This window comes from Chlorocebus sabaeus, chromosome 16 (assembly GCF_047675955.1).
Source record: "Chlorocebus sabaeus isolate Y175 chromosome 16, mChlSab1.0.hap1, whole genome shotgun sequence".
Lineage (NCBI taxonomy): Eukaryota > Metazoa > Chordata > Mammalia > Primates > Cercopithecidae > Chlorocebus > Chlorocebus sabaeus.
Window position 1 is genome coordinate 37,255,752 of NC_132919.1, and position 14,711 is coordinate 37,270,462.

At 38.5% G+C, this 14,711-nt stretch overlaps 1 protein-coding gene across 5 annotated transcripts in view; it reads left to right on the top strand.

Annotated features, from left to right (window-relative positions):
* BCAS3 (BCAS3 microtubule associated cell migration factor) overlaps positions 1-14,711 on the top strand; it is a 710,433-nt gene that overhangs the window by 396,241 nt on the left and 299,481 nt on the right. For all 5 annotated transcript variants that reach the window (XM_008011209.3, XM_037993644.2, XM_008011214.3 and 2 more), the window contains one exon: positions 1,428-1,525. In XM_008011209.3, coding sequence (XP_008009400.2) covers positions 1,428-1,525 — 98 coding nt within the window. The remainder of the gene's footprint in view (positions 1-1,427; positions 1,526-14,711) is intronic.

The window sequence follows — 14,711 nt, forward strand, 5'->3', positions numbered from 1 at the left end:
TAGCCAAATCATGCACTTCAAGATGCCCTGAATCTATTGTATTCAGTCACTAATCTAAGTTTCTGCATGTTGCAGTCCTGTGCTTAAAGGGCATTTCTTGCTCCTCTTCATTATGCATATATACTATTACTATATCCAGACCTAATCCCTGTTCCAGCTCTACAATATCTCTCTCTGATGTGGACCCTGCATGTCTTCCCCCATCTCCTCAATCTGAGCTTCTATTATTTATGTCATTCATATTTACACTTTAGTTTTATTTTGCATTGTCATGAATGTTCATGTGCTATGTCATATATATACACATTGGTCTGTATTTTATGTTTTGTTTCTACTTGTTCCCAGAGTAATGCCTACATGCAATTAATATTCAGTAAATACTTACAGTATGAAAGAATTACCAGAATGCATACATACATTGTTGTAATAAGTTTTTGTTTCACTGAGTTGCCTGGGACTTTCAGATCTTTTAATCTTCTAGATACTTTTATGTTAATAGTGTTTATTCTAATGCAGCTAGAAAGAACATTCGGCATTTGGCATTTATATGTTGTTTATTCTTTTTTTTTTTTTTTCCTGAGACGGAGTCTCACTCTGTCACCCAGGCTGGAGTGCAGTGGTACAATCTCGGCTCACTGAAACCTCTGCCCCCTGGGTTCAAGCAGTTCTCCTGCCTCAGCCTTCTGAGTAGCTGGGACTACAGGTGCATGCTACCACACCCGGCTAATTTTTGCATTTTTAGTAGATATGGGGCTTCACTGTGTTATCCTGGATGGATGTTTATTGTTCTTAAGCAGCTTTAAATCGTATGTGGTAATTTGCACGTTTACTGAGGTTCTAATTGATTCTTGTATGCTAGTTGGTAATTTTATAAAGGTAGCTCAGTTAGTAGTGACCCACCCCAGCCACAGTACATCTTTGTTATCCTATGCTTACTGTCAGATATAAAGTAACTTTCATAAAGGATTTTAATGGATCATCTCAAAATTTTGAATTACATATTGCTGCCTTTTATGGAACACATTAATAGCTATGGTGCTATTAGTGAATTTCAGGATTCTCAAAACTCTTCATATGTGTCCCTTGGAAATCCCAAAGGTTTCAGTATAAACATTTTCAGTGTTTCATTTCCTCTCCCATTCTACTTACTGTATCCCTTTGAATTAATGTCAGCTTTTCAGTCCCTTCCTTAAAAATCTATGGAATAACACACAAAGATAAGTTAGAAGGGGTCTGGCGTGTAGAGAATGTTTGTAGTGCTTTATCCTCGGGCAGCAATTAGGGACTGCCGCTCCCCTGTTTGTCTTTAGAATGGATGGTTCTTTAATGAATTGTGCTACTCCAGCATTCCTGATTTAAGGTCTGTTGTAGCAAGTGACAGTTTTGATGCCAGTAACATATGTGAATTAAATTAAATTGCATTGCAGGATCCAGCCAGTCCGCTCTGACCCAGTCAGCATGCCAGGGTCATCCCGTCCAGTCTCTGATCGAAGGGGAGTTTCCACAGTGATTGATGCTGCCTCAGGTAGAAAACCACCTCTGAAATGTTTATTGGGCAGTCCTGTGCATTTTTAACTAATTTTCTCGCACAATGTAGAGGATGACATTTATTTGCTTTCTTCCTTGTTTTTTTGTTTTGTGGTGTGTGTGTGTTTTAATACAGTACTATGCCTATATTTGTTGCTCAACAATGCCTGCTTTTACCCATTCCTAAGGTTGGTGAATGATGTCGTGGAGTTGGCACTTGATTAAATGTAACGAACATAGTATTGAAGGCTACAGGGTTGATGACTGTTTTGCCTTTGATCACTGAAATGTGGAGAGGTAACCTTGACAGAGAACGTAAATACAATATATGGATTCAATTTACTCAACCTGTTGAGTATCAAAGTGCCTAATCTGTGGAAGTAGAGAAGAGTCCAAATGCTATAGCTTGAATGATTTTATTATGAAAAGCATCAAGTTTAGAAATTCATTTACTTAACTCTGGCCTATCACAGTTATTAATTTCCTATCCTTGGAAACAAGCTATGAATATATATCATTAGTACGGAGGAGATCTTTGCCTTTATATGTGATGATTGCTCTATTAGTATTATAAAACTGTTTTCAGCCAGGCCTACTAAATGGTAGAAGTGTCTGTAGTGATATATTTTCTCGTCTCTAAGTCAAGTGATAAAATAAGGACAGTGATGCCTTGCTTTGTCATGCAGCTGGGGAGCATCTGAAGACAGTGCATGGCAGGATTTTGTCCAAAAATTCTCTCTCAAGTAGAATTATTAAATACTCAGCATTAGTCAAACAGTTGAGTCAGAGAGGATTTTAATCTATAGCGATTTCAAAATCCCTAGAGACTGCTGATTTGATTGAGGCTTAAACTGTGAAAGAAAATGGAAACAAACATGAAACTGATTTGTGAAGGTCACTTTAAAAAGACCAAAGCTTCTGTCTGTGGATATATTTTTAAGTGTCAAAGCTAATGAGTTTTATACGTATTCTTAGCTTTCTGATTTTTTGGTTAGTGGATTGTACCTTGCATCTTGCTGAACTGCCCCATCTAGGGCTATGCTGTCATTTTTAATGTAGACTATTACTTTAGAGGACTCATGCTTGTTCCTACTGCTTTAACTTGGCAACCATGGTTGTCCCCTGGAAATGAGCATGGAAATGTGTAGAGTCGCTATCATTGCTTCCCTGCATTGAATGAGATATCGAGATAGGGAACTTAAACAATAAATCTTTTTTATAGTCACATTCTGAGAATGCTAGACTTTGTGCCCATTTGGAATGATCATTTACAATTTTGAACCCTGGAAATGTTACATATTTTAACCTGAAGCATTTTATTCAAGATTACAAGAGTAGTCCTTAATTGGGCTTTTTAGACCTTCTTAAACTACCAGATTACTGATGTTTTATTGTCGAGTGACTAGCTACTAGGAACACATGCTGCCAAAGCAGTTACCTTGTGTTATTAAAAGTAGACATATTCAATACTAGATTCTGAGTAGCACTCCATATATATATATATATATATGTGTATATATATATATAAATGTATATATAAGAAATATATATGTATTTTTTTTTGAGACAGAGTCTCGCACCGTCACCCATGCTGGAGTGCAGTGGCACCATCTTGGCTCACTGCAACCTCTGCCTCCCAGGTCCAAGCAGTTCTCCTATCTTGGCTTCCCGAGTAGCTGGGACTACAGGCACCTGCCACCACACCCAGCTAAGTTTTGTATTTTTAGTAGGGACGGGGTTTCACCTTGTTGGTCAGGCTGGTCTTGAACTCCTGACCTCAGGTGATCCACCCACCTCGGCCTCCCAAAGTGTTGAGATTATGGGCGTTAACCACCACGCCTGGCCAACATTCCATATTTATCATGTACCAATCTTAGCTGTATGTAAAGTCATCTCATGCAACAAGGGCGGAGCTTCAGTGAACTGTTATTTAGCAGTTCTTCCTTTTGCAAGAAGAGTTTTTAAGTTGATTTTTTGAATAAGGAATTAGATCCTACATGTAAATAATCTGATATGTAAGTAGTCCTAAGATTACTTAATTTGCATCAGCTATACGCTGTATGAGTTTCTAAAATACTGTTCTATAGCATTGACCTTCTCTGCCTGAAAGTACCAATCTTTTGAGTAGGAGAGAACTTCTTGGTGGCTAAGCTTTATTATTATTTTTCTAGGCCTGTTTTCATTCCAGGAAGCCATGGTACCTTTCTGAAAGACAACCAAAACAATGAAACGTGTGTGCTGCTTTCTTTAACTTTGAGCTAAAGAAGCCTCATAGATAAGGAATTGGACTTTTATGAGTAATTCTCTCTTCAGCTGCCTCTCAGTTGGTTCGGATCCCTTTTGAATGAGAAATATATGTTAATGCATTTTTTGAGCTAATAATGTTTTGTTGTGGAATGTCCATCTACTTTAGTAGGACCAACTGTTGTTAACAGAATTACTTTCTACATCTGTGGAAAACAACATCTAGGCTGACAAAAGTCAAGGTAGCAAGTCTTAACAAAACTGAGGCTAAATGATTTGAGTTCTTTATGGAAACATATTTATGGGAAAATTTTGTTATAGATTCTTCTGTTAAAAAGAATCTAATAAATTTTTATAATTGCTCCTGCACCAGGAAGTGCACCTCTGATTATGATCCATGCCTTGGGGTCAGCTGCACATTAGGAAGATGCTTATCTGGAGGTTTCATTGCCTCTTACTTAGAGATACGGCCAGTGTGGCACCTCTTCTGTTGGTCTTCATTGCCTCATATTACCTTCAAGCATTTTATATGACTTCATGGGTTATCTTTTGAATTATTCTTATGGCACATGTTACACTTACCCCTCTATTTTAGTGACAGCTCTTGCTCTGTCTAACCTTGTGGCGGTATAATTATTTTTCATGTAATTACTTTATTCACAGATATAGAATTTAATGTGATAGAATTAAATCCTTTGACAATTGTAACAGTTTTTAAAGTGAAAATATTTTATTTAAATCTCGGGTCTGCAGTTTATTTTCTAGATACCTATGTATTAATCTAACAGCGTTATTCCATTGAAACTAAAAGAGGTGTGCAGAGTGTGCCACTTTTGCCACGTAATGATTTTTTTCACAATTTCTTAATCATCTGGTAATCTCAGGTTCATGCTTTTGCAAAGAAACATATTGCCTAAAATACATATTTTTAAATTATTAGCTTCAGTGATTTAAGCACAGGGTAAATTCTATGCCTTTAGACACCTATGAACTAGATTCTTACTGTCTCTCTATAAAATAAGTGTAGAGTATTTTCGATTTTCCGCAGTTCCTTAACTGCTTCATCAGTAGATGTTATTCCCATAACATCAGTCTCATCTTGGCTTTGGTGATTCAAGCGACACCATACCAGCTGGGTGCAGTGGGTCACACCTATAATTCTAGCACTTTGGGAGGCTGAAGTGGTGGATCACTTGAGGTCAGGTGTTTGAGACCAGCCTGGCGAAACCCCGTCCCTACTAAAAATACAAAAATTAGCTGGGCGTGGTTTCGCATGCCTGTAATCCCAGCTACTCAGGAGGCTGAGGCACAAGAATCGCTTGAACCGGGAGGCAGAGGTTGCAGTGAGTTGAGATTGCGCCAGTGCACTCCAGCCTGGGTGACCAAGCAAGGCTCTGTCTCAAAACAAAACCATCCTACCTAAAATTTGTGGGAGTTAAATAATTGTAAGATGTCCTCCTCTTGGCTGAGGAGATAATTTTGGAAATGGACACATTATAGGATTTTAACCTAAGACACAGGCTACCCAGAACAAATGGGATTTGGGGCAGTTGCTCACTTTTTCCCATGTCCTGCTGATGAACAACAATGTCTATGAATCATTGATAGTATTTCTAGCCAAAGCACTGCATCAATTTATTCATTTTTCTGTATGTTCATTTTGGCTAGATAGCTAAGAATTTCTTCCCATCCTTTGTACCTTATAACATGTGCCCTTCTTTTGATAAAGGTGTAGGGCCTCTAAAGAGAAAGCAGAAAGACAGCTGTCAGTGTCTTGTTGGAACTTTGTTTTCCAGATTGCTGACTATTCTTGATCCAAAACTTGAAGGCTGTACCTAATAGATAACCTTTCCTTGCTTCTGAGTCATCAAATCAAAGAGCCTAGAAAGATCTGGTTCACCCTGAGTTTGTTTGTCTTGATTTGTGGTTTTACTATGGAGATGGATGTTTGCTAACAAAGAACTCAGATAATTGAGATCGAAGGACAAACTTATGTGTGACTCATATGCAGAGCAGACATCTTTATCAAACTCTATTAAAGAAAACATTTTATAAAGTTATGAGGTGTGGTGGAAGCGGTGTTTGTGTACATGCCTGAGGAAGATGGTAGTGTGAAGGGACAATGTGACAGATAAGAAAAATGACTTTTTATCCTTCTGAGCAGGCTTAGATCATAAGGTATTAGTGTTACATCAAGCATTTCAGTAAATAGGGATAAAGTTGCAGACTTGGGGTTTTTTATTGTTCTTGACTCAAGAGAAATACTACTTTTGTTGTACAATTGAAGTAATAAAAATAATTAATTTAGGATATACCTTTTGAGCACCTAATTTTTCCAACTATCAAAATAACTTGTTTACTGAAGAAAATTATACACTTAAAATCCCAAACTAGTTTGATTTGATTGATTTTATAATGATCATTTATGCCTACTTTATGTATTTGGCATTTGGTACATCACCTTCAAAAAAACAAATAATACTCATTAATAGAGAAGTGCAATTAGATGGGTACCAAGGAGGTTATCTGAGCAGTTTTTATTTTGTCTTGCAGTCAAATCTGTGCTGGAAGGACCTTCTTATAGAGACTTTCTTTTATCATATAGAGATTCTGTTCATGGACTGGGGGAAGAGTGTTTTTGTTTTTGAGACAGAGTTTCACTCTTGTTGCCCAGGCTGGAGTTCAATGGCATGATCTCAGCTCACTGCAACCTCCGCCTCCCAGGTTCAAGCGATTCTCCTGCCTCAGCCTCCCAAGTAGCTGGAATTACAGGCACGCGCCGCCATCCCACCCAGCTAATTTTTTGTATTTTTAGTAGAGACGGGGTTTCACCATGTTGGCTAGGCTAGTCTCGAACTTCTGACCTCAGGTGATCCCCCCACCTTGGCCTCCCAAAGTGCTGGGATTACAGGCGTGAGCCACCGCGCCCAGCCTGGGGGAAGAGTGTTCTAAGATTATATTTCACTGTATCAACAGTTGCCATTCCAGTCTAAGGCCGACTTAGATACTATATCTTAAAGGCTGTCAGAGGCACAGAGACGCTGATGGTAAAAATAAAGAGATTAGTGAGAGACATCATTCATTCTACAATGGTGTGGCCACATAGCTCCATGGTCTTAAAGCTAGAACTGAGTGAAAAAAGCCATGACTTTATAATCATGGTCTTGAACTTTTGCTAAAACCTTCAAGTCATTCTCCTACTATGCCATTCACTTCTACATCAGTAAAAGAAGATTAAGAGTCCCTTTGCAAAACTGTTTTTACCACCTTTTTTGGAAGGGGTGTGCTCAAATTATTTCCTAAAGTAACTCCTGAATACCAAGTTCTTCAGAAATATTACAATTTCTTTGAATAAATGATGTGATTTTCAATTAATAGAGTTTCAGATATTCTTGATGATTATAAAGTGATAAAAACTCTAGGCATGTACCTTGGGTACTAAAAACTTGTGTGGGATCAGTAAGAGGATTAAGGATAAGAGTGAAAGTAAAAGAAGGCTCCGCCCTGACCTGTGAACAATCCCTCAGAGGGGAAAAAATATTCCAACTCAAATATTAAGATTGGCTTTTATATTAGAAATGAGGAAGTGTATACATTAAATTAATTCTAATCTTTCAATTATCTACTGTCTGTATAAAATCAAAAGTAAGTTTTAGAGATTAAGAACGTAGGGAAAAGACCTTATTTGCCCATAAGGAAAATGCTCAGCTGCATCTCTCCTCTTCTGATTTAAACATTCCTCTTATTCTTTTTTCTTTTTTTCTTTTTTTTTTTTTTTTTGAGATGGAGCCTCGCTGTGTTGCCCAGGCTGGAGTGTAGTGGCGTGATCTTGGCTCACTGCAGCCTCTGCTTCCCGGGTTCAAGCGATTCTCCTGCCTTAGCCTCCTGAGTAGCTGGGACTACAGGCGCATGCCACCATGCCTGGCTAGCTTTTGTATTTTAGTAGAGACGAGGTTTCACCATGTTGGTCAGGCTGGTCTCAAATCCTGACCTTGCGATCCGCCTGCCTCAGCCTCCCAAAGTACTGGGATTACAGGCGTGAGCCACTGCGCCTGGCCCTTTCTTCTTTCAATATTTATAGGATGTTAGAAGACCAAAGTCAAGTTAACAATGAGGAAAATTTTAGTTCAGCACAATTAAGAAAAAATGATAGCCCCATTGGAAGATGAAGAAACAGTAAACAGAAGTAGAAGAAGCTGTTGGGAAAGTGTCTTCTGATGACACATGCTTCTTTGAATAAATCTTTGTGTCAACTAAAACCTTGCCTATGCTTTCTGTATTGCAAGCACCAGGTCCTTGACATGGCTTTAAATCTTTCCTAAGCGTTTTGAGAAGGAATTGATGCAATGCTTCTCACTGTTGATATCATGGGGTTCCACATATTTACATGGGACTTTTTGACCAAAGACCCAACTTTTCACTTTTGTACGTTTACTTCGCCTCTTATACAGGGCTGGACTATTTATGTAGTCTGTTGCATCAGACTATGGTGGCAGAGGGACAAGGTTGGGGTCACTATTAGAATTTGTTTAAGTCTGAACCGGGAATTCCATTTGTCTTAGTGACATGAGTGTCAAACTGTTAGTGCAACACTATTTTAAACTGTGCGCAAGAGCCTGAGAGGCTTATGCTTATAGGTGCCATCTATAAACTTAGAAACAAACAAAGAGCCCCTCTCCATTGAATAGTAAGCCCAGTGGGCAATTAAAGAGCAGCTTGGGACCCCATTTGGTCAGCTAGTCAGAACCAGAGCTCCTGATATTCCCTCTGGATATTGTTGAGAACTGTCACAGAAAGGCTAAAGTAAATAATCAAAATGAAAATAGTTGTTCCAGAGAAAAGTCTTGTTCTGGAAGCTTGGTGTTAAGGAAGGAATAATGACCAATAATTTATGGATCTTTATTAGTTCTAGTCTCAGCAGAGTCCCTTTCAGCTTGAAACATGCATGAACCTGTGTTTTCAAGCACCTCTGAAGATGTTTTTAAAATTAAGGTATAATTTGGGTATAGCAAAAATGCACATATTTTAATCATACAGCTTGATGAATTTTTATATTCAGTTAGCCACCACTCACATAAAAACATAGAATATTTCCATTAACCCAGAAAGTTTCTTATGCCCCTTCCAGTTAATACTACCTGTGACCTAGAGGTAACCACTTTTATCATCACAGATTAGCTTTGCCTATATTAAACTTCCTATGATTGGAATTATCTTGTGTCTGTGCTTTTGTATCTAACCTCTTTTGCTCAGCTTAATTTGTTTGAGATTCATCCAGGTATTACATGTGTCACTAGTTCATTTTTAATATTGCAGTGTAGTGTTCCATTCTGCAAATATACCACAGTTTATATATCCATTATTCTGTCATTTCAGGCTTTTGGCTATTAGGAATAAAGCTCCTCTAAACATTTTTTTTCAAGTTCTCTCTCTCTCTCTCTGTCTCTCTCTCTCTGTCTCTCTCTCTCTCATCAATATATGCATATATTTCCTTTGGGCATATCCCTAGTACTGGAATTGCTGGATCACAAAATAGGCATATGTTTAACTCTATTAGGAACTGCCAACACGTCTTCCAAAATGACTGTACCATTTTGCATTCTTATCAGCAATGCATGAGCATTCCAGTTGCTCCACATTCTCATCAACACTTGATATTATTGATCTTTATTTTAACCATTCCAGTGGATGTGAACTATGGTTTGAATTTGCTTTTCTCTGCTGAGTAATGATATTGAGCATCTTTAATATACTCATTGGCCATTTGGATATCATCTTTTGTAATGTCCTGGTTAATGTGCTGATTTTTATTAGATATGTTGTCTTTATTAAATATGTGTTCTTTAAATATTCTGGATATATGCCTTTCATGAGATATGTGCATTGCAAATATTTTCTTTCAGTTAATTGCCTTTTCACTTTCTTAATGGTATCTTTTGACAAGCAAAAGTCTAATTTTTTTCATTGTTTTTCCCTTTTATGTTTTCAAAACAAAAAATTATCTTTTGTCCAGTCTTCTTTTTTTTTTTTTTTTTTTTTGAGACAGAGTCTTACTCTGTCACCAAAGCTGGAGTGCAGTGGCGTGATCTTGGCTCACTGCAACTTCCATCTCCCAGATTCAAAGTGATTATCCTGCCTCAGCCTCCTGAGTAGCTGGGACTACAGGTGCCCACTACCACGCTCAGCTAATTTTTGTGCTTTTAGTAGAGACGAGGTTTCACCATGTTGGCCAGGCCGGTCTTGAACTCCTGACCTCAGGTGATCTGCCTGCCTCGACCTCCCATAGTGATGGGATTACACTGTGCCCAGCCCCTCCAGTCTTGAAGAGATAACTCTTTTCTAGAAATTGTATAGTTTTAGCCTTCACATTTAGGACTATGATCCTTTTCAAATTAATTAATTAATTAATTAATTAATTTTTTTTTTTTTTTTTGAGACAGAGTCTTGCTCTGTCGCCCAGGCTGGGTGCAGTGGCCAGATCTCAGCTCACTGCAAGCTCCGCCTCCCAGGTTTACACCATTCTCCTGCCTCAGCCTCCCGAGTAGCTGGGACTACAGGCGCCTGCCACCTCACCCGGCTAGTTTTTTGTATTTTTTCAGTAGAGACGGGGTTTCAGCCTGTTAGCCAGGATGGTCTCGATCTCCTGACCTCGTGATCCGCCCATCTCGGCCTCCAAAAGTGCTAGGATTACAGCTTGAGCCACTGCGCCCGGCCTTCAAATTAATTTTTTATTGTGAGTGGTCAGGCGTGGTGGCTGATGCCTATAATCCTACTTTGAGAGGCCCAGGTGGGCAGATTGCATGAGCTTAGGAGTTTGAGACCAGCCTGGGCAACACAGTGAAACCCTGTCTGTACAAAAAATACAAAATTTAGCCAGTCATGGTGGTGCCCACCTGTTGTCCCAGCTACTTAGGAGGCTGAGATGGGAGGATCACTTAAGCCTGGGATGTTGAGGCTGCAGTGAGCTGTGATCGCGCCACTGCACTCCAGCCTAGGTGGCAGAGCCAGACCTTGTCTAAAAAAATTAAAAATTTTATTTTTATGTAGGGCAGGGATCAAGGTGTTTAGTTTCTTCCAGTTGCTCCCACACTGATTATCAAAAAGATACACCTTTCCTTTAATGAATTGCACTGATGCCTTTTTTAAAATTTTATTTTTTCTTGGGTTCTTTATTCTGTTACATTGATTTATATAACTGTCTTTTTACCCATATTGTACTATCTTAAATACTGTAGCTGTTTAGTAAGTTTTGAAGTCTCATATTCTAAGGCCTCCACCTTTGTTTTTCTTTCTGGTTATCTTGGCTATTCTAGGGCCTTTGCATTTCCACACATGTGCATTTGTATGAACATGCCAGTGGTTTTTCAAAGTGTGGTCCACAGAACTCTGGGAATTCCCAAGATACTTTCAAGTGGTCTATTAAGTCAAAATTATTTTTGTACTAGTACTAAGTTATTATTTGCCTTTGTTTTTTCTACTATGGTGAAATTTAGTACAGATGGTGCAGAAGCAATTATGGATAAAACTAGTGGCCTCTTACCATAGTAAAGGCAATGGCACCTAACTATGCTAGTGGCCTCTGCTACCTACTTAGAGTTCTTTTTTAAGCTGTATTCACCTAAGAATATCTTTGAAGCAGTAAAAATCATCAACTTTAATTTTATTAAGTTTTGATCCTTGTGTAACTTCTTAATATTCTATATATCAAGTGGGAATGAATGCACAATAGTTGTCTTGAGGGAAAGCCATTGTGATTTGTAAACTGAACTAGCAACTGTTTTCATGGAATACCATTTTATCTCAATAAAACAAACTATGTTTATTCAGACATGGGCATTTGGCAGAAATTTTCTCAAAAATAAACAAACCCTGTCACTTTGAAGAAAACAACTAATAATATTTATTACCAACAATAACATTCTAGCTTTCAATTGAAAATTAGAAATTTGAAAACCTTGTATCCACCACTATCTGCTTAACAGAGTCCCCATATTTAAAGACATTTCTTGGCCGGGCATGATGGCACACACCTATAATCCCAGCACTTTGGGATGCCAAGGCGGGTGGATCGCCTGAGGTCAGGAGTTCGAGACCAGCCTGACCAACATGGTGAAACCCTGTCTCTACTAAATACAAAAAATTACCTGGGTGTGGTGGTGCATGCCTGTAAACCCAGCTACTTGGGAGACTGAGGCAGGAGAATTGCTTGAACCCAGGAGGCAGAGGTTGCAGTGAGCCAAGATCGCGCCATTGCACTCCAGCCTGGGCAACAAGAGTGAAACTCTGTCTTAAAAAAAAAAAAAAAAAATTCTCGTGAAATAAGTAGTGATATTAACTAATATGATTTTTTACATAATAGATAATGAAATACATCAGCATTCGAAACATCTGCAATATTTTCCAAATGACCAGTTTCATGTTGCTACAAAATCATACAAGAGGACTCATTCCAAATGCAAGATAGGACAAAGGATTTTAATGTAATAGAATATGAAAGTTAATTGATATGCTTTCAGATTCCACATTGCAACTAATTTGTTAAGGGTCATATCGAGGAAGAACATCCCCAGAACCTGAAAATGCTATTAATATACTTTATCTTTTAGCAGTTACATATTTGAGTTGAACCAACTTTTCTTCATGTACGTCAACCAAAACAGCATATCAGAACAGATAGAATTCTATAGCAGATGTATGAGAATCTAGCTGTTGTCTATTAGAGGGTTTTCTCGTAAAAATGTTACTTTTCTCACTGTTTTTTGTTTAGAAAATATTTTTATGTAGAATGTAATTTATGTTTCTACATAGAGGCTTTATCCTTGTTTTTAAATTAGCTGATACATAATTGTATTAAATGTTGATAGATATAGTACATATAAACCAAAGATCTTTGGAGTCTTGGGTTTTTTGTTGTTTGTTTTTTTGAGACAGAATCTCGCTCTGTCACCCAGTTTGGAGTGCGGTGGTGCAATATCGGTTCATTGCAACTCCTGCCTCCTGGGTTCAAGCGATTCTCTTGCCTCAGCCTCCTGAGTAGCTGGGACTACAGGCATGCACTACCATGCCCGGCTAATTTTTGTTTTTTCAGTAGAGACAAGGTTTCACCATGTTGGCCAGGCTGGTCTTGAACTTCTGAGCTCAAGTGATCTGCCCGCCTTGGCTTCCCAAAGTGCTGGAATTACAGGTATTAGCCACCACACCCAGCTGGAGTCCTGAGTTGTTTTTTTTGTTTGTTTGTTTTTTAAATTTATTTTTTATTATTATTATACTTTAAGTTTTAGGGTACATGTGCATTACCTGCAGGTTTGTTACATATGTATACTTGTGCCATGTTGGTGTGCTGCACCCATCAACTCGTCAGCACCCATCAACTCGTCATTTACATCAGGTATAACTCCCAATGCCATCCCTCCCCCCTCCCCCCCCGTCCTGAGTTTTTTAAAGCACACTGGGACACTGGGATCCTGAATTTGAAAATGTTTGAAAACCACTGGTATGCATATTCTTGTGTACACACACACACACACACACACACACACACACATTAAATTACCAGCTTGTTTATTTCTACAGAAATTCAGATGAGATTTAGTTGGGATTTCATTGAATCTGTATATCAAATTTGGAAGTACTGACATCTTAAAAATACTAAATCTTTCAAAACATAAACTTTTTTTATTTTTTGAGGTGGAGACTTACCCTGTTGCCCAGGCTGGAATGCAGTGGTGTGATATAGGTTCACTGCAACCTCCGTCTCCAGGGTTCAAGCGATTCTTGTGCCTCAGCCTCCTGAGTAGCTAAGATTACAGGCAAAACATAAACTTTTATAACTATTCACTTATTTAAGCCTTCTTTAATTTCTCCTTAGTAAGTTTCAATGTAGGAGTCTTATACATCTTATATAAAATTTTGTTCTGTTATTACATTTTTATGATAATAACTATAGCACGTATTTATTTCACTTGTCAGTTTTCTTTATGGCATATAGAATAAAATACTTTTCTGTATAATAAACTCGTATCCCAGCCTGGGCAATATAGTGGGACCTCGTCTCTACAAAAAAATTTAAAAATTAGCTGAGTGTGGTGGCATACACCTGTAGTCCAAGCTACCTGGGAGGCTGAGGTGGGAGGATTGCTTGAGCCCAGGAGGTCGAGGCTACAGTGAGCCAAGGCTGCACCACTGCACTCTAGCCTGGGTGACAGAGGAGAGACCCTGCCTCAAAACAAAAACTGAACTTGTATCCAGCAACTTTTCCAAATTCATTTATTCATTCTAATAGTAGAATCTCTTGGATTTTCTACTGTGTAATCATGTCGTCTGCAAATAAAGATGGTTTTATTTCTTTTTAATCTTTATATTTATCTTTCTCCACTTGCTTAAACCTCCACTACGATGTTGAATAGAAATGACGGTATTGAATATTCTTGTTTTCTTCTCTATTGGGGGAACCTGCCCCCCAGTATTTCAACATAGGTTCTTTCTATTTTCCATAAGTGTTGGCCGGCTGAGAAATAAAGAGAGACAGTACAAAGAGAGGAATTTTACAGCTGGGCCACTGGGGTGACATCACATATCAGTAGGACCGTGATGCCCACCTGAGCCTCAAAACCAGCAAGTTTTTATTAAGGGTTTCAAAAGGGGAGGGAGTGTAAGAACAGGGAGTAGGTACAAAGATCACATGCTTCAAAGGCCAAAAAGCAGAACTACTAATAAGGGTCTAACAAAGATCACATGCTTCTGAGGGAACAGGACAAAGGGCAAAAGCAGAACTACTGATAAGGGTCCAACAAAGATCACAAGGCAAAGGGCAAAAGCAGAACCACTGATAAGGGCCTATGTTCAGCGGTGCACGTATTGTCTTGATAAACATCTTAAACGATAGAAAACAGGGTTCGAGAGCAGAGAACTGGTCTGACCTCATATTTACCAGGGCGGAG